This window comes from Balaenoptera physalus (genome assembly GCF_965194825.1).
Source record: "Balaenoptera physalus genome assembly, chromosome: 3".
NCBI classification, from domain to species: Eukaryota; Metazoa; Chordata; class Mammalia; order Artiodactyla; family Balaenopteridae; genus Balaenoptera; species Balaenoptera physalus.
The window spans coordinates 59,304,020-59,326,306 of record NC_138890.1 but is presented as its reverse complement, the minus strand read 5'-3'; the positions used below and the strand labels follow the sequence as shown (position 1 = coordinate 59,326,306).

At 47.8% G+C, this 22,287-nt stretch overlaps 3 protein-coding genes across 3 annotated transcripts in view; all 3 read left to right on the top strand.

The window, feature by feature from the left end:
* Window positions 1-22,287, top strand: part of LOC309657693 (uncharacterized protein) — a gene marked incomplete at its 3' end in the record, with an annotated part of 126,622 nt that overhangs the window by 90,201 nt on the left and 14,134 nt on the right. The gene's annotated exons all lie outside the window — the stretch shown is intronic.
* PCDHGC4 (protocadherin gamma subfamily C, 4) lies at window positions 10,714-18,033 on the top strand. Its single transcript, XM_082454106.1, has one exon. The coding sequence runs from the start codon at window positions 14,211-14,213 to the stop codon at window positions 16,806-16,808; it is 2,598 nt and encodes an 865-aa protein (XP_082310232.1). The 5' UTR covers window positions 10,714-14,210; the 3' UTR covers window positions 16,809-18,033.
* On the top strand, window positions 18,093-20,784 carry PCDHGC5 (protocadherin gamma subfamily C, 5). Its single transcript, XM_082454117.1, is given in 2 exon segments — window positions 18,093-20,711; window positions 20,714-20,784. Coding segments are annotated over 2 exon segments (2,526 nt in total). The 5' UTR covers window positions 18,093-18,241; the 3' UTR covers window positions 20,770-20,784.

The following is a 22,287-nucleotide window of genomic DNA, read 5'->3' as shown; positions in this document are numbered from 1 at the left end:
GCTCTGCTGTCATCATCTTGAAACTGTAGTAATTTTTTAACAGGGAGCCCCCTGTTTTCATTTTGTGCTTGTCCTGCAAATTATGTAGCCAGTCCTGGTACCAAGCACTGTGTTTAGCAAGGAGAGTATATAATTTAATATATATTTTTGAAAGATTCTTCAGGTTTCCACATGTGAAATGGAGTTTAGGGAAAGCAAAAAAGGAAGTAAGAAAACCAGAGAGGAAGCTGACAGTATTTAAGGTGACTTTGTCTCAGGTGGTAGCGGTAGAGGGGAAAGTAATTGTTAGATTCAAAGTATATATATATACATGTGTGTATATATATATATATATATATATATATATATATATACATGTATATATATATATATATATATATATATATATATATATATATTTTCATAGTGATTACAGCTTTCCAGATTGGTCAGCTCTGATCTTTTTTTTTTTTAATTTATTTATTTATTTTTGGCTGTGTTGGGTCTTCGTTTCTATGCGAGGGCTTTCTCTAGTTGCAGCAAGAGGGGGCCACTCTTCATCGCGGTGCACGGGCCTCTCACTATCGTGGCCTCTCTTGTTGCGGAGCACAGGCTCCGGACGCGCAGGCTCAGTAGTTGTGGCTCAGGGGCCCAGTTGCTCCGCGGCATGTGGGATCTTCCCAGACCAGGGCCCGAACCCGTGTCCCCTGCATTGGCAGGCAGATTCTCAACCACTGCGCCACCAGGGAAGCCCCTCAAAGTATATTTTGAAGGTAGTAAGCATTGACATGAACTGGTAATGAATTAAATGTTGGAATGTAGAAAAAGATGTTAAGGATGACCTGAGAATTTTTGACTAGACTAGAAGTGTCCATTATTAGATGAGGAACATTGGAGACAGAACATTTTTGAGGGTGTGGTTAAGAGTTGGGTGTGACATGCTAAGTGAAAGAAGCTAGATACAAAAGGCTATGCATTTTTAAAATTTTTTAAATTGAAGTATAGTTGATTTACAGTGTGGCAGCAGAGTGACTCAGTTACACACATACACACTCTTTTTTATATTCTTTTCCACTATGGTTTATCCCAGGAGATTGGGTATAGTTCCCTGTGCTATACAGTAGGACCTTGTTGTTTATCCCTTCTATATGTAGTAGTTTGCATCAACCAACCCCAAACTCAGTCCATCCCTCTCTCTCCCCCTACCCCTTGGCAACCACAAGTCTGTTCTCTATGTCTATGAGTCTGCTTCTGTTTTGTAGATAAGTTCATTTGTGCCATTTTTTTAGATTCCACATATAAGGAATATCATATGGTATTTGTCTTTCTTTTTCTAACTTAGTTTGATAATCTCTAGTTGCATCCATGTTGCTGCAAATGGCATTATTTTGTTCTTTTTTATACTGTGTAATATTCCATTGTATATATGTACCACATCTTCTTTACCCATTCATCTGTCAATGGACATTTAGGTTGTTTCCATGTCTTGGCTATTGTGAATAGTGCTGCTATGAATATAGGGGGGCATGTATCTTTTTGAATTATAGTTTTGTCCAGATATACACCCAGGAGTGGGATTACTGGATCATATGGTAATTCTATTTTTAGTTTTCTGAGGAACCTCTGAACTGTTTTCCATAGTGGCTGCACTAACTTACATTCCCACCGACAGTGTAGGAGGGTTCCCTTTTCTCCACACCCTCTCCAGCATGCGTTATTTGTAGACTTTTAAATGATGGCCGTTCTGACCGGTGTGAGGTGGTACCTCATTTGCAGCTTTGATTTGCATTTCTCTAATAATTAGTGATGTTGAGCATCCAAAAGGCTATGCATTTTATAATTCCCTTTTTTGTGAAATTTCTAGAAAAAGGAAAACTATATAGAAAATCAATCAGTGGCTACCTGAAGCTGGGGGTGAGAGCAAGGATTGACTGCAGACAGGCATGAAGGATTTTGGGGGTTGATGGGAGTATTCTAAAATTGGATTGTGATATTGGTTGTGTAACTGTATAAAATTGCTAAAAATCATTGATTGTCCAAGTGAGCTGTATGGTAAGTACAAAGCTGTTAAAAGATTAAAATAAAAGATTGAGATACCAGTGATTATGTCAAGGAGTACTATTATTATTATTCCCATTTTATAGATAAAGAAAATAAAAGTTAAAAATAAAAGCTTCATGTTTGGGCTTCCCTGGTGGCGCAGTGGTTAAGAATCTGCCTGCCAATGTAGAGGACACGGGTTCGAGCCCTGGTCTGGGAAGATCCCACATGCCGCGGAGCGACTAAGCCCGTGAGCCACAACCACTGAGCCCGCGCGTCTGGAGCCTGTGCTCCGCAACAAGAGAGGCCGCGATAGTGAGAGGCCCGCGCACCGCGATGAAGAGTGGCCCCTGCTCACCGCAACTAGAGAAAGCCCTCGCACAGAAACGAAGACCCAACACAGCCAAAAAATAAATATAAATAAATAAATAAATTAAAAAAAAAAAAAAGCTTCATGTTTACATAGCTACTAAGTATAATGTCCAGTATTGGAACTCAAGTCTTTTTGACACTAAGGCCTTACTTTTGAACACTATAATATATTCACTTTCTATTTTAAAATTGTTTGCTGCATCTTGTTGATCTAAGACTCTCTTGGAATTATAAAACAGAGAGGGAAAGAAGATTAGAGACTGGAAAATTCCATTGATCCTGTACGCTGGTACTTCCATTTCCCCTGGATATAGGTGACAGCAAGTTTTATGTCCAGTGTGAGTTATATTACCACACCTTGCTTGGCTCTTTGGCAAACTGTGTTTTCTCTTTCAAATCATTAGGTTAAGAAATAGTTTCATTAGCGCCACTGGTAGCTTAAAAGACTGACTGTATCTTCCGAAAATGCTTTCTCCTAGGGAAAATGGATACACGCGAATATATATAGTCCTTACTGCATTTAATGATTACTATGCCATTAGCATAAAGATTGCTATATTAATAAGCCTTAAGTATGGGGAGATGTTGGTCAAAGGGTACAGATTTTCAGTTATAAAATGAATGAGTTCTGGAATCCGATGTACAACATGGTGACTATAGTTAACAATATTGTAGTGTAACTTGAAATTTAAGAGAGTAGGTCTTAAATGTTCTTACCACACACCTTAAAAAATGGTAACTAGGTGAGGTGATGGATGTGTTAACTATATTGTGTTGATCATCTCACAATATATACATATATTAAATCATCATGTTGTACACCTTAATTTATATCATTTTGTTTGTCAATCATACTTCCATAAAGCTGGGAAAAATTAAGCATCAAGTGCCTACTGTGCTAGTCACTGAGGAGGCAAGTCGTAATCAAAACAGGCATGGTCTCTGCCTTCTTGAAGCTTTATTTTTTTAGTGGGAGAGGCAGGCACTATGCTTAAACAAAATATAATTATAAAATTTTAAATTGTGCTAGGTTCAATAAAGGAAAATATAGGGTTCTCTCTGGGAGCATAACAAAGGATCCTGGTTATAAGTGGGGCCTAAGGAAGACCTCTATTAGGAAACAACATTTAAACTGAGACCTGAAAGATTTGTAGAAATAAGCAAAAGCAAAGGGAAGGAAGGGAAAGAAGTTTTCCTAGGAGAAAAAAGCATGAGGAGCTTGGTTGATGACCACACTGAAAGCAGTGTAATAAAATATTGAGAGAAGGGGAAGGCTTGAGAACTTGGATACTATGCAAAGGATTTGGTATTTTATTTCAAGAGTAGTGAGTGAGACGCTACTGAGAAGTTTTGAGCTGGAGAATCTTCTGATTCAATTAAAATTTTAAGATCACTCTTGCTACTTTAAACAATGGATCCAAGGAGGGTTCTGCTGGCTTATGAAGAGGTCTTAGGAAAACTACGGACCTTATTGTTAAAGGGAAAACTACTTCAGCTTTTAAAAGCTAGTTTTTGAAAACCAGAATGTCAATTAAGTGATGGTGAATAGGGAAAAAATGATTGATAAATTGGTATGTCTGAAAAACCTACTAGATCAGTGCTTCTCAAACTTTAATGTACATTCAAATCACCCTGGCTTTTTGTTAAAATGCAAATTCCGATTCAGTAGGTCTGGAGTGGGGCATTTCTGCATTTCTAACAGCTCCCAGGTGATGCCCATGCCATTGGTCCTTGGCTCACACTTTGAGTAGCAAGTGGCTGGGCTACTATATATGTTCTAAATTCTATATTCTAATCTTCTAATACCTATCAGCCTTCTTGGTGGTATGGACAATTGTCAAATTTGAGTATCTAAAACTGGAGGTTTTAACAGAGAAAGTATTGAGGACATAGAGAGACAGGTCAAATATGGCTTTTCATCTCTTCAATAAATATCCTATATATACTTACTTCCTATATACCTATCTAACCTCTCTGCCTACCACCCTTCCTCAAGGTTCAGTTAAAATTCAGAAAGGACTATATGCAACCAAAGTGGTGTCCAAGATAAGTGCACAGAAATAGTATGAGGTTCTTTACATCTAGTATCTAATGGGGTGATGTGCATCATTAATTAAGACTAACTATGTGCCAGGATTTTATCTGCCTTATTCATTTAATAAGATAGGAACTCAGGAACCCTTAGAGGGTAGTTTCTTGTCTAAGGATGTACAACTCAGTTCTAACTTATATCATAGCTGACTCTCTTATTCATTATCCTAATCATTACTATTTTGTTTGACTACAATCCTAAATGCAGAAAACTTCAGGCTCTTTATTCTGTGGCTAAAGGTTTTGTATTTCTGATATCTCAATCATTTTATAAAGGTCCCAGGTAGTAAATAAAACCTGGTCTTTTTTCTTTTTCTTTTTTGTTTTTTTTGGGGGGGGGTAGTGAAGAGGAGGTATTATTCTTTATTAGCAATGCAACTTCTCTTTGTGGTATGCCATATGATCTTGAGAAACAAATTGATCAAGTAAAGGGAAACTTTAGAGATGCTCTCTGATTGAGGTTATGTTTGTTGGGACAAACAGAATAGAAAAATTTCACATTGCTCCCTGGTTGTTAAGAAATAAGAGCTAAGCAGCAACATCCAATTTAAAAAGAAATCTGAATTGTACTTTTAAATTTCATAAAACAAAGTTAAACCAAACAGATGGTAGCTCCTGTAGATTTTCTCTACTGAGGAAGTGACCCGCAGTTCTACAGTCTCATTTGGTAAAGATATAACTGAAATTATCAACACCTCCACAGAAATGCTAAATGCCTCGCCACAATATGGTCCAGCTAGGTAAGTTTAACCTAGTCCTCCAACAAACCAGATAACGTTGTGTGGTTTTCGGTTTGGTTTGAACCCCCTTCTTGGGATTAAAGACAGCAGTTGAAGTGTTTAATAGGCCTTAGTTCGGCTTGAAGACTTGCAGAAAGGCCAGCTCCATCACCCTGCAGTTAGCTTTGCAGCTAAGGTGGGTTTCCGATGCGCGGATACTGCCAAGGAGCTCTGGCTGTAAACTCTGGAAGGAAGCCAAAGGAGAGAAGTTCCGGGCGCTAGCGCTGGTCCCGCTCAGAGAGCCGGGCGCTGGCGCATTTTTCGTGCAGTTATTGGCTGGGACTCTGCGTGCCGCTGTCGGCCAATGAAGAAGCTGGAGATCTGGCCCCGGCCCGTCCCCTCTCGGCGCCGCGGGATGAGGCAGAGACTGAATAGCCGGCGAGCAAATCAACGGCATCCAGAAAGCCATGTCCGACTCGGAGCCCAGCGCCCGAGCGTTAACCCGCTGAAAGTTTCTCAGGAAAGAAGCCGGGCCGGTCTGGACCCCGCTAAGAGGAACTGCCTTTGAGTGAGATGGTCCCAGAGGCCTGGAGAGGTGGACTGGTAAGCACTGGGAGAGTGGTGGGAGTTTTGCTTCTTCTTGGTGCCTTGCATAAGGCTTCCGCCGCCGTCATTCGCTATGAGATCCTGGAGGAAAGAGAGAAGGGTTTCGCGGTGGGAAACGTGGTTAGGGACCTTGGCTTGGATCTCGGCAGCCTGTCAGCCCGCAGGCTCCGGGTGGTGTCCGGAGCTAGCCGAAGATTCTTTGAGGTGAACTGGGAGACGGGAGAGATGTTCGTGAACGACCGCCTGGATCGAGAGGAGCTATGTGGGACGCTGCCCTCCTGCACCGTAACTCTGGAGTTGGTAGTGGAGAGGCCGCTAGAGCTGTTCAGCGCGGAAGTGGTGATCCAGGATATCAACGACAACAATCCCTCTTTTCCTACCCGCGAAATGAAATTGGAGATTAGCGAGGCTGTGGCGCCGGGGACGCGCTTTCCTCTCGAGAGCGCGCACGATCCAGATGTGGGAAGCAACTCTTTACAAACCTATGAGCTGAGCCGAAATGAGTACTTTGCGCTTCGCGTGCAGACGCGGGAAGACAGCACCAAGTACGCGGAGCTGGTGCTGGAGCGCGCCCTGGACCGGGAGCGAGAACCAGATCTCCAGCTGGTGCTGACAGCGTTGGACGGAGGAACTCCGGCTCGCTCGGCCAGCCTTCCTATTCGAATCGTCGTGCTGGACGCAAATGACAATGCGCCCACCTTCAACCAGTCCTTGTACCGGGCGCGCGTCCTGGAGGATGCACCCCCCGGCACTCGCGTTGTGCAAGTCCGTGCAACGGATCTGGATGAAGGCCCCAACGGCGAAATCATTTACTCCTTCGGCAGCCACAACCGCGCTGGCGTGCGGGAACTATTCTCCTTAGACCTTGTAACTGGGGTGCTGACAGTCAAGGGTCGACTGGACTTCGAAGACGCCAAACTCCATGAGATTTACATACAGGCCAAAGACAAGGGCGCCAATCCTGAGGGAGCACATTGTAAAGTTTTGGTAGAGGTTGTGGATGTAAATGACAATGCCCCGGAGATCACAGTCACCTCCGTGTACAGCCCAGTCCCCGAGGATGCACCCCTAGGAACTGTCATTGCTTTGCTCAGTGTGACCGATCTGGATGCTGGGGAGAACGGGCTGGTGACTTGCGAGGTTCCACCAGGTCTCCCTTTTAGCCTTACATCTTCCCTCAAGAATTACTTTACTTTGAAAACTAGCGCAGCCCTGGATCGGGAGACTGTGCCAGAATACAACCTCAGCATCACGGCTCGAGACGCGGGAACCCCCTCCCTGTCAGCCCTCACGACAGTGCAGGTGCAAGTGTCCGACATCAACGACAACCCTCCACAATCTTCCCAGTCTTCCTACGATGTTTACGTTGAGGAAAATAACCTCCCCGGTGTTCCAGTACTAAACCTAAGTGTCTGGGACCCTGACGCCCCGCAGAATGCTCGCCTTTCCTTCTTTCTCTTGGAGCAAGGAGCTGAAATAGGGCTAGTGGGTCGCTATTTCACGATAAATCGTGACAGTGGCGTCATATCATCCTTAGTGCCCCTGGACCATGAGGATCGGCGGGAGTTCGAATTAACAGCTCATATCAGCGATGGGGGCACTCCTGTCCTGGCCACCAACATCAGCGTGAACATATTTGTCACTGATCGCAATGACAATGCCCCCCAGGTCCTATACCCCCGGCCTGGCCAGAGCTCGGTGGAGATGCTGCCTCGAGGTACCTCGGCAGGCCACGTGGTCACGCGTGTGGTAGGCTGGGACCCGGATGCAGGGCACAATGCCTGGCTCTCCTACAGCCTCTTGGGAGCCCCCAACCAGAGCCTTTTTGCTGTGGGACTTCACACGGGTCAAGTCAGCACTGCCCGCCCAGTCCAGGATACAGATTCGCCCAGGCAGACTCTCACGGTCTTGATCAAAGACAATGGGGAGCCATCGCTGTCCACCACCGCGACCCTGACTGTGTCAGTAATCGAGGAATCTCCTGAAGCCCGAGCTGAGTTCCCCTCCGGCTCTGCCCCCAGGGAGCAGAATAAAAATCTCACCTTTTATCTACTTCTCTCTTTAATCCTGGTCTCCGTGGGGTTCGCAGTCACAGTATTGGGAGTGATCGTATTCAAAGTTTACAAATGGAAGCAGTCCAGGGACCTATACCGAGCCCCTGTGAGCTCCCTGTACCGAACACCAGGGCCTTCTCTGCACGCGGACGCCGTGCGGGGAGGCCTGATGCCTCCACACCTTTACCATCAGGTGTACCTCACCACTGACTCGAGACGCAGCGACCCGCTGCTGAAGAAACCAGGTGCCGCCAGCCCACTGGCCAGCCGCCAGAACACTCTGCGGAGCCTCGATCCTGTGTTCTATAGGCAAGTCTTGGGTGCAGAGAGCTCCCCTCCCGGACAGGTAAGGGTTAGCAAGTCATCCTGGAATGATATTAATGCTTTTCGATTCCTGCATCAGTTTCAGGGAAGTATGTAGCCGCCTTTATTTTCAGTGATCAAGATGTTTTCCTAATGATGCATCCACATTTTCACTTGGCCTTTCCCAGATCAAACGTCATGCCTTTGGGGGAGGGGGATGGCCCAGCTAGAGTGTGGTTTGTGATCCCACACAGTGTGGAGTTAATTGACTTATCTGTGGACACAATTCACACGCTCAGTACTCACTTGCCATAGCAACTAACCAATCCTGCTAAAGGGCCATTAAGCTATAACTCACCATCTCAGCACTCAGAGCTTAGCTTGGTGTCATTTGCATTGAGTACAAGCTGATGAATACCTGTAACCAGTGGCAGCTGCTAGGAATATAAAAACTACCTCATCTGTCCATCTTTCAAATGATTGCCACATCTGCATTAAAGCTAATGGTTTGCTGATAATTTTCCTTTGACTACACAGATCCTGTACCTCATGCTCAGATGACTTTCTATGAAAGAAATAAAATTCTAGGGTCCTTTAAATTTTATTTCAAGCACAGTGCTGGAAATTATGTGGACATTACTCACAAAAAATTTTTATGTTATGATAGTAATACATGTGCATTATAGAAAATTTGGAAAATATGTAAAAGTATAAGAAAAAAATTAAAACTAATTATATTCCCCAAATCCAAAGGTAACCACCATTCATTATAAAAGTAAAAGTAATCATTTATTTTGAAGATAGATCCAGACAATCCAGAAGAACATAAAGTACAAAATTAAAATTCTTCTTGCCCAAAGTGTTCTTTCCTATCCTTTCATCATTTTTCTTGGGTATACACATAGTGTGAAAGGTAGGTAAATTCATATCCTGAGAAAAAGATAAAGCTTTCATTTATTCAGGATGGTGTGCAGGTCTTTGTTTTGGAGTGAAATTAAACACACTTCCATTTGTGGGAGAACAACTGTTACTTTGTTACTAATAAGTGTATTATTGCTATCAAGCCTTGGGTTTGGCAGTTAGACACTTACCATCTATGAGTCCATGGCCAAGTTAATCTCTTTTCTAGACCCTTTTTCATATGCAAAAAGGGAGTAACAAGGGTTTTATAACATTAGTGCATGATATAATATATGCACAGTGCCTAGTGTATCAAAGGTGTTAAAAAATTCTTAGCTATGACTAATGCTTTTTTATTAGTTCTTAACCCACTCCAAATCTTAATTAAACACACTTTAGAAATGGACAAACCTGGAGACAGTCAAAGATGACAAAGCAGAGGCATAGATGGAAAGGCTAAGGAAGGATGAAAGCCAGAGAGAAGCAGCTGCTGCTTTTCTGGTCAGATTGGAAAACAACTGGCATTTTCCCACGGACAATGTTCTCAAACTTGGTTGCACACCAGAATTACCTAGGGACCTTTTAAAAATTCTGAAGCCCAGGCCACATCCCAGATGGATTAAAGCATAATCTCTTGAGATGGGACACAGGCATCAGTATTTTTTTTTAAATTTTATTTATTTATTTTTGGCTGCATTAGGTCTTCGTTGCTGCTCACGGGCTTTCTCTAGTTGCAGCAAGCGGGGGCTACTCTTCGTTGCGGTGTGCAGGCTTCTCATAGCGGTGGCTTCTCATGTTGCAGAGCACGGGCTCTAGGCGCGTGGGCTTCAGTAGTTGTGGCACGCGGGCTCAGTAGTTGTGGCGCACGGGCTTAGTTGCTCCGCGGCATGTGGGATCTTCCCGGACCAGGGCTCGAACCCATATCCCCTGCATTGGCAGGCGGATTCTTAACCACTGCACCACCAGGGAAGTCCCAGGCATCAGTATTTTTTGAAGGTCCCCAAGTGATTTCAATGTGAAGACGAATTTGCAAAGCATTGCCCTGGGACCTGCCAGTCTATCAATTAGCATGTTTTTGAAGCAAAGTGTTATTCTGGTGTTCACAGAACCAGCAGCCAGCCTTATTGGGCCAAACTGAACTTTAAAAAATTCTGTGATGTTATTTCCCAACCTTAAAATATCATATAGAATAGGTCTAGGAGAGCATTGTAAGGAAGACATAAGATATTTCAGTCATCTGAAGAAAAAATCTTCCTCAACGACTGGCACCTGGGCAACTATTTCTTTTTTTTTTTTTTTTATTTTTTAAACAATTTTTTTTTTTTTTGCTTTTTTTTTTTATTTATTCATTTATTTATTTATTCATTCATTTATGGCTGTGTTGGGTCTTCGTTTCTGTGCGAGGGCTTTCTCTAGTTGTGGCAAGTGGGGGCCACTCTTCATCACGGTGCACGGGCCTCTCACTGTAGCGGCCTCTCTTGTTGCGGAGCACAGGCTCCAGACGTGCAGGCTCAGTAATTGTGGCTCACGGGCCCATTTGCTCCGCGGCATGTGGGATCTTCCCAGACCAGGGCTCGAACCCGTGTCCCCTGCATTGGCAGGCAGATTCTCAACCACTGCGCCACCAGGGAAGCCCTGGGCAACTATTTCTTTAAAAATCTAGAGCTAGGCAATGGGTATGGGGTTTCTTTTGGGAATGAAAATTTTTTTCTATAACTATACTATGGTGATGGTTGCATCATTTTAGTATATGTGAATATACTAAAAACCATTGAATTGTACATTTTAAAGGGATGAATCATGTGTAATGGATGAATTATATATAATAATATATAATTATTTATATATAAATAATTATGTATTATTTATATAGCTCAATAAAGGTGTTTTAAAAATCTAGAGAGGGGAGAATCACATACCTGGCATAAAAAGGTCAAGTCTAAGATGTGTAGGATTCAGGCTTTATGATCGTCCAGTTCTAGTAATATAGATTGTATGCCTGTTTGTTTTGCTGTGAACTTGCAAATAAAAGGGATTGAGACCTATAAGAGGTCTAGTTCTTTGATATTAAAGGCATCAGTAAAGGACCAGTTTATGGTTACAGGGATGACAAACTGGTAGAAAAATGATTTAAGATGTTATAGAAAGAGGGGCTTCCCTGGTGGCGCAGTGGTTAAGAATCCGCCTGCCAATGCAGGGGACACGAGCTCAAGCCCTGGTCCAGGAAGATCCCACATGCCGTGGAGCAACTAAGCCCGTGAGCCACAACTACTGAGCCTACGCTCTAGAGCCCACGTGCCACAACTGCCGAAGCCGGTGTGCCTAGAGCCCGTGCTCTGCAACAAGAGAAGCCACCGCAATGAGAAGCCCGCACACCGCAATGAAGAGTAGCCCCCCGCTCGCCGCAACTAGAGAAAGCCCTTGCGCAGCAACGAAGACCCAACGCAGCCAAAAATAAAATAAATACATTAAAAAAAAATGATGTTATAGAAAGAGGCTTTATTTCTTTCTAGAAAGACCAGAGGTGGCAGTGGGGAGATCCTAGTACTGCAGTTACTAGTTGAGCTTTACACAAGTCTCCTAACCTTTCTGATCTTCAGTGTTCTCATCTATAAAATCTTCCAAAATTGTGTAAGAGTGAAAAGTAATGCATATAAAATGTATACTCAGTATAAAGTACTCATATAAAGTACAAGTATTCAGTAGATATTTGTTGAACTAATAATTAGTGATATTATCATTTTACCATTTATTGAACATCCCTATGTACCAGACACTTTAAAACATAAAAAGACACAGTCCCTGCTGCTATGGTACACAGGGTACTGTAGGAGACAGACACGCACACACACCCACAAAAACGATAATGGAGATCTGTATAATACAAGAAGCAGTGGGAGCAAAGGAAAAGAAACACCTAAGCCTGGGGAAATCAGGGAGACTTCATAGAGGTGATGATGCTTCATATGAGAACAAAAGGTTGAGTAGTAGTTTGTCAAATAATAAAGGGGAAAAGGGGGTAGAGAGGGACCCTTGCAGGAGATTCCATGCAGAAGGATTATGATTTTTCATTATTGCTGAACCTTAAAGAAAGTGTGTTTGTAAAACAATCTTTGCAGGAGATAAAGTGAAGCAAGTAGGCAGGAGTTAAATCTTGAGTTACCTTTACGCCATGCCAAGGAGTTTTTATTTTATTCTATATCCATGATAGTCATTGCAGAATTTTGAACTGACATAAATGTGATGTCATCAGGGTTTTTTGTTTGTTTATTGGAGAGATTATTTACTGGAGAGATTATTCTGGCAGCCACAAATGAAATGGATTGGGGATATTGGGACTGTAGACCAAAAAAAAAAAAAATTAGAAGGCTATTATAGTATTTGAGAAGATTGATAAATGCTTGAACCAGCACAGTGACAGTATAGATGGAGATAACTATAGTGAAATTATCAGCACTCATTCATTGACATGATAAAGGGAATGAGGGAGAGGAATGAGCCAAGGATGACCGTCCTTACTCCTCTCCATTGTGACTGACCCAGCTTGGGTGGCTAATGGTGTCATTCCACTGAGATAGTGAATCCTGGCATAACCACCTGATAGGTCAGATTGATTGACATCTCCGTCATTCCCATGGGAGGAGGTTTAGGTGTTTGGGAGTAAAAGAACACAGAAAGCAGATACCTCCCTTTGAGACCAGAGTGTTGGTTGCTGGCCTCACCATCAGAAGGATATTCTTGAGGATCAAGGGCTTGGGAAAATGCCTGGGGAGGATAACCTCAGGTTTTGCCACTGGTTTTGGCAGCCTAGGTGAGGATTCAGATGAATTTAAAAAATCTCATGTCCAAATCAGGCTGGATTTTTCTCTTTGTGCTCTGGTGTGTTTGCGACTTGGATTACAGTTTGCAGGTAACTACAGTGTGAATTGAACGGTGTTTCTGCATTTGTGCAAGGTGGTAGCCAGGCTCCAGGGAGGGTCTGGATCAGGGTAGGGGTGGGATGAGATCAAGTCTCCCTTGCCAAAAGGCCCCCTAGGGCTAAGTGAAAAACTTGCTCTTTTGAAACAGTCACTGTTGGTAATTGACAACATATCAAGCATACAGTGGTGTCAAATAAAGGAGATTTGTAGGCACTGTGCTGTTGGTAGCAGATCTCAATCATTCAAGGAAGCTATTAAATCTGTGAACACTAGCATTCTGCCAGGTAGTGAGATGTAGTCCTTAGCGTCTCCCAGACAAACTGATTCTTTACTGATTTGGAACATCTCTGTCTCCTGGCTTCCTCCCCCCTCCTTTACCTCCTTCCATACTGTCCTTGAAGTCGATGAATGGCAATTTAGTGTACCACCAGTGGGTATCTGAATAAGAGAGTTTTGGTTTCTGCTGCGCCTTCTGTTACAACAAAAATGTGTACTGCATAAATTTAATAGGCTGCCTTAATGTGTAAGCCTTTTCTGCAAAGAGATGGATATATTTCTGAATAATCTGCAGAGGGGCAGAGTTTTTAGTATAAGGCAGTGCTTCTAATTAGCTGTTGCTCTAATACAATCAGACTGAGGCAGAAGCTATTCATTTAGAATATTGGTGGATGACAACATTGGCTTGAACAAAGTGACCAGTCTCAAATGGCTACTCACTCTCTGGGCTGCAGGTTGCTAGGGCTCAGGCTGTCGCTGTTTTCCCCACCGAAAAGGGGCGGGGTGGTGTGGGCTGGGGATTGGTGTGTTAGAAAAAAAAAAAACGTGTATGTTGTCTGCCTCTCCGTAGAGGTAATAACCCGTGGGAAAAAAAAATGCTGTTGAACAGGAGGAAGGCAAAAAGATAGGTGGGTTGTTTTTTGTTTTATGTTTTTTCTTTCCTTTTTCCAATGCTGCGACGCATTTACCCGGCTGCTATTGGGACGTTCTCTGCTTAGCCTATTGGCTGAGCCCAGGAGCCGCTGTCTGCCAATCCGGTGGAGGAAGGCAGACAAATCTACCCCGCCACCAGCAAAAAAAACGGCGCGTAACCCTTGCGGCGCCGGCCCAGCCGCGCCAGAGCTGGCGCGGGGAAAGGGAGATAGGTGTCTCCAGCTGCTGTGGCCGTTCGGGGCGGGTCGGCTTCTTCGGCTTCTCAGGACCAGATAGAGAACTAGTGGGCGGCAGCAATGCTCCGCAAGGTGAGAAGCTGGGTAGAAATCTGCCGGGGGACTACCCTTTTGTTCCTTTTTTGCCACCTGGGTTACGTTTGTGGGCAGATCCGATACCCGGTCCCAGAGGAGTCACAGGAAGGGACTTTTGTAGGGAATGTCGCCCAAGATTTCCTGCTGGATGCAGAGAGCTTGGCAGCTCGCAGGCTGCAGGTCGCTGGAGAGGTGAACCAAAGACACTTCCGTGTGGATTTGGACAGCGGTGCCCTGCTCATCAAGAATCCAATCGATCGAGAGGCACTGTGTGGGCTCAGTGCCAGCTGCATCGTGCCCCTGGAGTTTGTAACAGAAGGGCCTTTGGAAATGTACCGAGCAGAGGTAGAAATCGTGGATGTGAATGATCACGCCCCCCGATTTCCTCGGCAGCAGCTGGACTTGGAAATTGGGGAGGCAGCTCCTCCAGGACAGCGTTTCCCCTTGGAAAAGGCTCAGGATGCAGATGTGGGGAGCAACTCCATCAGCAGCTATAGACTAAGCTCCAATGAACACTTTGCACTGGATGTCAAGAAGCGCAGCGACGGCAGCCTGGTCCCAGAGCTGCTCCTGGAGAAGCCTTTGGATCGGGAAAAGCAATCAGACTACCGCCTAGTGCTGACTGCTGTGGATGGAGGGAACCCCCCGAGATCTGGCACAGCGGAGCTCCGGGTGTCAGTGCTGGACGTGAATGACAACGCCCCAGCCTTCCAGCAATCCAGCTACAGGATTAGCGTTTTGGAGAGCGCGCCAGCCGGTGTGCTGCTCATCCAGCTCAATGCCTCTGACCCAGACCTGGGTCCCAGTGGTAACGTCACCTTTTCTTTCAGTGGTCACACCCCTGATCGTGTGAGAAATCTCTTTAGCCTGCACCCCACTAATGGAAAGCTTACCCTTCAGGGGCCCCTAGACTTTGAGAGCGAGAATTACTATGAATTTGATGTTCGGGCTCGAGATGGGGGTTCTCCAGCCATGGAGCAACATTGCAGCCTTCGGGTGGATCTCCTGGATGTAAATGACAATGCCCCCCACATCACAGTGACCTCAGAGCTTGGGACTCTCCCTGAGAGCGCAGAACCTGGCACTGTGGTGGCGCTCATCAGTGTGCAGGACCCCGACTCAGGTTCAAATGGAGATGTGAGCCTCCGTATTCCTGACCATTTGCCCTTTGCCCTCAAGTCCGCCTTCAGGAACCAGTTCTCCCTGGTGACTGCTGGGCCCTTGGACCGAGAGGCCATATCCAGCTATGATATCATGGTCACTGCTTCTGATGCTGGGAGCCCTCCTCTGAGTACCCACAGGACCATTTTCCTCAATATTTCAGATGTGAATGATAACCCACCCTCTTTCTTTCAGAGGTCACATGAAGTATTTGTTCCAGAGAACAATCGCCCAGGGGACCTGCTTTGCTCCCTTGCAGCCTCTGATCCAGACTCTGGCTTGAATGCACTTATCTCCTACTCTCTCCTAGAGCCCAGAAATCGAGATGTGTCAGCTTCCTCCTTCATCTCTCTGAACCCCCAGACGGGAGCTGTTCATGCTACTCGATCCTTTGACTATGAGCAAACACAGACACTGCAGTTTGAGGTGCAGGCCCGGGATCGGGGCAACCCACCCCTTAGTAGCACCGTGACAGTTCGTCTATTTGTACTGGACCTCAATGACAATGCGCCAGCTGTGCTCCGCCCTAGAGCCCGACCTGGTTCCTTATGTCCACAAGCACTGCCTCCATCAGTTGGTGCTGGACACCTAGTTACAAAGGTGACCGCTGTGGACTTGGATTCAGGTTACAATGCTTGGGTTTCATATCAGCTCCTGGAGGCCCCAGATCCCAGCCTGTTTGCAGTCTCCCGCTATGCTGGGGAGGTGCGGACGGCTGTTCCCATCCCAGCTGATCTCCCGCCGCAGAAGCTGGTCATTGTGGTAAAGGATAGTGGTAGCCCACCACTCTCTACCTCCGTTACTCTCCTGGTGTCCTTGGAAGAAGACGCTCATCCAGTTGTCCCTGATCTTCGAGAATCTTCAGCTCCAAGGGAAGGAGAATCCCGCTTGACCCTGTACTTGGCTGTATCTCTAGTGGCAATTTGCTTTGTCTCCTTTGGCTCATTCGTGGCACTAATCTCGAAGTGCCTGCGTGGGGCTGCCTGTGGAGTGACCTGCTTTCCTGCTGGCACCTGTGCCTGTCTCACCCGATCTCGAAGGAGAGAGGGGCTTCCTCCTTCCAATGGGATCCTCCGAATCCAGCTAGGGTCAGATGATCCTATCAAGTTTGTTGATGTGGGCGGCCACTCTCATGGCTGTACACCCTTGGCTTCTGCACCCACTCGGAGCGATAGCTTCATGATGGTGAAGTCACCCAGTGCACCTATGGCAGGGGAACCTGTTCGCCCAAGTTGCCCACCCTCTGATCTTCTCTATGGGCTAGAGGTGAGACCTTTGCAGGCTCAGCCAATGCTTGAGGGTTATTCTGAGGCAGGCATGTGGCTGGGCCATGTCCCAGAGAGTACTGGTCTCTCTGCAAGAGCCTGTAGTGATGTCACCACTTCTGTGAGTGGTAACTATGTGGTAGATGCTATGCTTTAGAAGTGTTTTGTGAATTAACCAGGGAGTTTTCATGGATTAGTACTTGAGGTGGGTTATGCCCTTATCTGAGAGTAAGAATTGAAAGTAAGTGATCAAGAGCCAGGGTATTGTGGAAACACACTACTGGAGTGTGGATCATATGGAAGGCTCTTGTGCACAAGGTGCACCTAAACCCAGGTGGCTGCTTTCTCTACTCTTCCTAAATGAGAGGGCCAGGGTCTGGAACACCTTAACTCTAGGTTAAGGGGAGCTAATATCTTTGCCCCACAGTATCATCTACTCCCTAATCCACGGTGAAAGGGACTCTTTGCTTGAAACATAGCAGAGAGCAAAAAGAAGAAAGAGCCAAGGGAGTAGAGAGGCATCAAGGTGGAAGCAGGGATCTTTTTGTCCAGGTCTTCAGGACTCCCAATCAAGTCCCCACTGGGATTTGAGCTAGACTCAGTAGATTGGGGCAGGGGAACATGACCCCTTTGGGAGGAAAAGGCAATAAGTGAAATCACTAAATATCAAAACCTGTTTTACTGCTGAGGAATTCATAGAGACAGCCACTATGGGAGTCTTTAAGTAGTTTCTTCTGAATTGATGAAACCATAAAGCCTAGAGGCCATGCCTAGACTCTAGTCACCTTGCTTGGGTGACCTGGATCAGTCCTAGAAATGTTCCCCCTACCACAAGCTGTGATGCCCATTCCATAGCTCAAGTCTGGGATCTCAGAAAAATTGAATCCTTAAGGCCATCAGCTGACACTGAGACTCCTCAAAGTACTGCTGGAGAGTCCGAGCAAGACTCTAACGGGTCCTAACAAATGTTTTCTCTCAACTTGGCAGTGTTTGGTAGGATGGGGATCCTAGGAGGGGATAACACATGGGCTTTGCCTCCCTGAGGAGGACAAAATTTTGTTGGTTCAAGCAAAGTAGTGGGAGCTTCTGAAGTCATGCAGGAAGTTGCTGGGACAGAACACTGAGAAGTTTTGTACCACTTTGTCTTCCCTGTTGAGCACCATCTGAGCTGCCAAGGGGGCTGAATCAACCTGCAGCATGAAATGAGTGGGGAGGTAGGAGGCTTCTGTGACACAGATTTGCAGCGCCTGTTCCTAAGGTTTCCAGGACTGAGGAGACTTGATAATTGGTTGGGAGCACAGACTTTTGGGCCAATCAGACTCAGAGCCAAGGTGGGGGATCTGCTCTTCCTGCCCGCCTCTCCTCCCCCAGCTCCCCAGCTCCACTCAGATTCGATTCCCCTCCCCCCCCCCAACCCACCCCCGCCATTTGGTGACTAAGAAGAACTGCTGCAGGCAGACAAGCCTCGGAGCAGTTTTTTAAGAGGCTGGAAGGAGACATAAGAGATTTCAGCTGCTACATTCCAAGCCCTGGGTCTGCCTTCGAGACAGCACAGCACAGAGTCAGTGCCCAGGAAGGGACTTCTGGGTCATGGGGCCCAAGACACCCCCGCAGCTCGCTGGGAAATGGCAAGTGCTGTGCATGTTGTCCTTGTGCTCCTGGGGCTGGGTGTCTGGGCAGCTTCGTTACTCAGTGGTGGAGGAGTCTGAGCCGGGGACGCTGGTGGGGAACGTTGCTCAGGATCTAGGCTTAAAGTTGACAGATCTGTTGAGCCGCCGGCTGCGGTTGGGCTCTGAGGAGAGTGGGCACTATTTTTCCCTGAGCTTGATGAGTGGTGCTCTGGCAGTGAATCAGAAAATTGACCGAGAGAGCCTGTGTGGAGCCAGCACCAGCTGCCTGCTGCCACTACAGGTGGTGACCGAACACCCGCTGGAACTAATCCGTGTAGAGGTAGAAATCCTGGATCTCAATGACAACTCTCCTAGCTTTGCCACCCCTGAGCGAGAGATACGCATCTCAGAATCAGCTGCACTTGGGGCACTGTTCCCACTGGATAGTGCCCAGGATCCAGACGTGGGTACCAATACCGTGAGCTTCTATACTCTGAGCCCCAGTAGCCACTTCTCTCTGAATGTGAAGACCCTAAAAGATGGGAAGCTGTTCCCAGAGCTGGTGCTAGAGCAGCAGCTGGACCGTGAAGCCCAGGCAAGACATCAGCTGGTGCTCACTGCTGTGGATGGGGGTATCCCACCCCGCTCAGGGACCACCCTTATCTCCATCACTGTGCTGGACATCAATGATAATGCTCCAACCTTCCAGTCCTCAGTTCTACGTGTGGGACTCCCAGAGAATGCACCCGTGGGTACCCTGCTGCTCCGCCTCAATGCCACTGATCCAGATGAAGGCACCAATGGCCAACTAGACTATTCTTTTGGAGACCATACATCTGAGGCAGTGCGGAATCTCTTCGGCCTAGACCCTAGCAGTGGAGCAATCTATGTGTTGGGTCCCATAGACTTTGAGGAATCAAGTTTCTATGAAATTCATGCAAGAGCCCGTGACCAGGGACAGCCAGCCATGGAAGGCCACTGTGTGATTCAAGTGGATGTGGGGGATGCAAATGACAACGCCCCAGAGGTACTATTGGCCTCTTTGGTCAACCCTGTCCTGGAGAGCACACCAGTGGGCATAGTAGTGGGATTATTTAATGTGCGGGACCGAGACTCAGGGAAAAATGGCGAAGTGAGCCTTGATATCTCTTCGGGCCTGCCATTTCAGATTAAGCCTTCTGAGAACCACTACTCACTGCTAACCAGCCAGCCTTTGGACCGTGAGGCCACATCCCACTATATCATTGAGCTGCTGGCCCACGATGCGGGCTCACCTCCCTTGCATGCCCATCTCACCGTCAGGCTCAACATTTCAGATGTAAACGACAATGCACCCTACTTCACCCAGCAGCTCTACACTGCCTACATCCCAGAAAACCGGCCTCCAGGCTCCCTTCTCTGCACCGTGGCTGCCTCTGATCCAGACACTGGGGATAATGCTCGCCTCACCTACTCCATTGTAGGGAATCAGATTCAGGGAGCCCCAGCCTCCTCCTTTGTGTATGTCAACCCTGAGGATGGGCGGGTCTTTGCCCAGCGTACTTTCGACTACGAATTGCTGCAGATGCTGCAGATCGTGGTGGGCGTTCGAGACTCTGGCTCTCCCCCATTGCATGCCAACACATCTCTCCATGTGTTTGTCCTGGATCAGAATGATAATGCCCCAGCCGTGCTGCACCCCAGACCAGGCCGGGATCTCTCAGTCCCCCAGCGTCTCCCTCGCTCTGCCCCTCCTGGCTCCTTCGTCACCAAGGTGACAGCCGTAGATGCTGACGCAGGCCACAATGCCTGGCTCTCCTATTCACTGTTGCCACAGTCCACAGCCCCAGGACTGTTCCTGGTGTCTGCACACACTGGTGAGGTGCGAACAGCCCGGGCCTTACTGGAGGATGACCCTGACACCCAGCAGGTGGTGGTCCTGGTGAGGGACAATGGTGACCCTTCACTCTCCTCTACAGCCACAGTGCTGCTGATTCTGGAGGATAAGGACCCTGAGGAAATGCCCAAATCCAGCGACTTCCTCACACACCCTCCTGAGCGTTCAGACCTTACCCTTTATCTCATTGTGGCTCTTGTGGCCATCAGTCTCTTATCCTTAGTCACCTTCACCTTTCTGTCAGCCAAGTGCCTTCGGGGGCACGCAGACGGGGATGGGGGTGGGGGTGAGTGCTGTGGGCGCCAGGACTCGCCCTCCCGCGAGTTCTATAAGCAGTCCGGCCCCAACCTACAGGTGAGCTCAGACGGCACACTCAAGTACATGGAGGTGACGCTGCGGCCCACAGACTCGCACAGCCATTGCTACAGGACGTGCTTTTCACCAGCCTCGGACGGCAGTGACTTCACTTTTCTAAGGCCCCTCAGCGTCCAGCAGCCCTCAGCTCTGGCGCAGGAGCCTGACGCCTTCCGGTCCCGCTCTAACACGCTGCGGGAGCGGAGCCAGGTGAGGGGCTCGGCGCGACCCCTGGGGGCGGCAATGGAGAAGCCGCCCAGCCACATCAGGGACTTTGAACTTGGCATCCGCTCCTCTGGTGCGGGCTCGGCCCGAATGTCGGGACTGTTTGGACGGATTGTGTGGAACCAGAGGTGTGGCCGAGGCAGGGATGGGGCTCTGAGCCCGGGGAGGTGATGGTGATTGTGGCTGAGGGGGAGAGAGGAAAGGACCGACCCCACATTCAGAAAAGCCTGGGGTCTGGCGATTTCCGCCGGGTCCGGGGTCCGGGTGGAGGCGATCACAGATCCACGCCTGCAGCCAGCCTCCGAGGCTCCGGTGCGGGCACGCTCCACTGGTCTTGAGGTTTCTTCTTAGGTTTCTCCCCACTCCCTTGACCTGTGACTTCACTGTTATTCCCAACCCTCTTTATTCCCACTTCAAACCAACGCGTCTGTGGACAGAGCAGAAGCGCGCCCGCAGGGCCCGCACGAGCCACGCACCGCGCACGGGCTCGCCGCGCCTCACCCGCGCACGCACACGCCCCCTTGCACTTGGCCTCCCACGTACACCGCCTTTCACTGCCAGCCGCTCGCTGCCAGGTGCACTGGCTGTTCCGGCCCGCTCACAGCTTCCCTCCCACCCTGCTGCTCGCCTCAGAGGTACTGACTGAGCGCGCCCAGGTTGTGGCCGTCCCGGCCCGTGACGACTCTGGAGCCTCCTCCCGCCCCCGCCCGGACCTGGACCGGTCGCCTACTGGCGAGCCAGAGTCGCCCGCACCGTAGCCACTCTGGGCGCTCTAGGCGCGGGGCGGGAGGGACTCTATGACCCGCGGGCTGGCAGATCCCGCCGGGCCCGGGGCTCAGAGCGGAGGCCGGCGGTGCCTCCAGCCCAGAAGCCTAGCTCGGGCCGGCCAGGCTGCCCTGTGGCCCAAGGGACGGCGGGGTCCGGCCTGGGACGAGCGAACAGGCCTCTATAGGACAGGCCGCCTGGGCCCTCTGTGGCACCACCGACCTGTCTTCTGGTGGGAAGTGGGACCCCGGAACACCTGGGCTCTGGACGCTAAGACATAGGCTTTTGGCTCCGTCGTCACCACAGTGTGCCCAGCGATCTAGGATCAGGGCTTTGGGAGTGACCAAATTATCTGACACTGGCAAGTCTTTCTTTCCCTGGTTGTTGGAAAGCCATGGCCTCTGCCAGAAGCCAGCACGGTGCTCGCATACATGGGGAAACTATAATGGTAAAAAGCATACGTTTCTGTGACTCCAGGAGCTTTTATTCAAAATATGTCTGTACCCCATCCTGCCCCTGGAATCAGAATTATAGTTTGGAACAACACCCCCATATGATTCTGATAGCTAATTGAGAGAGCCTTACTGCATACTTCCTCTTAGAACCACAGCGTCTCCTTTGCTCTTCCCCACACTTGTTGGGTAGGTACTAGAATCCTCCCTCTTATAACTGAGTTTCACAGAGCTCAAGTGACTTGCTCAAGTTCACAGGGTAAGTGGTCGAAAAAGATCTAATCCAGGTCTGTCTAACTCCAGAATTTGTGCTTTCAATCACTTGGTACTTGTAAAACTGGAGAACAGGAGGGA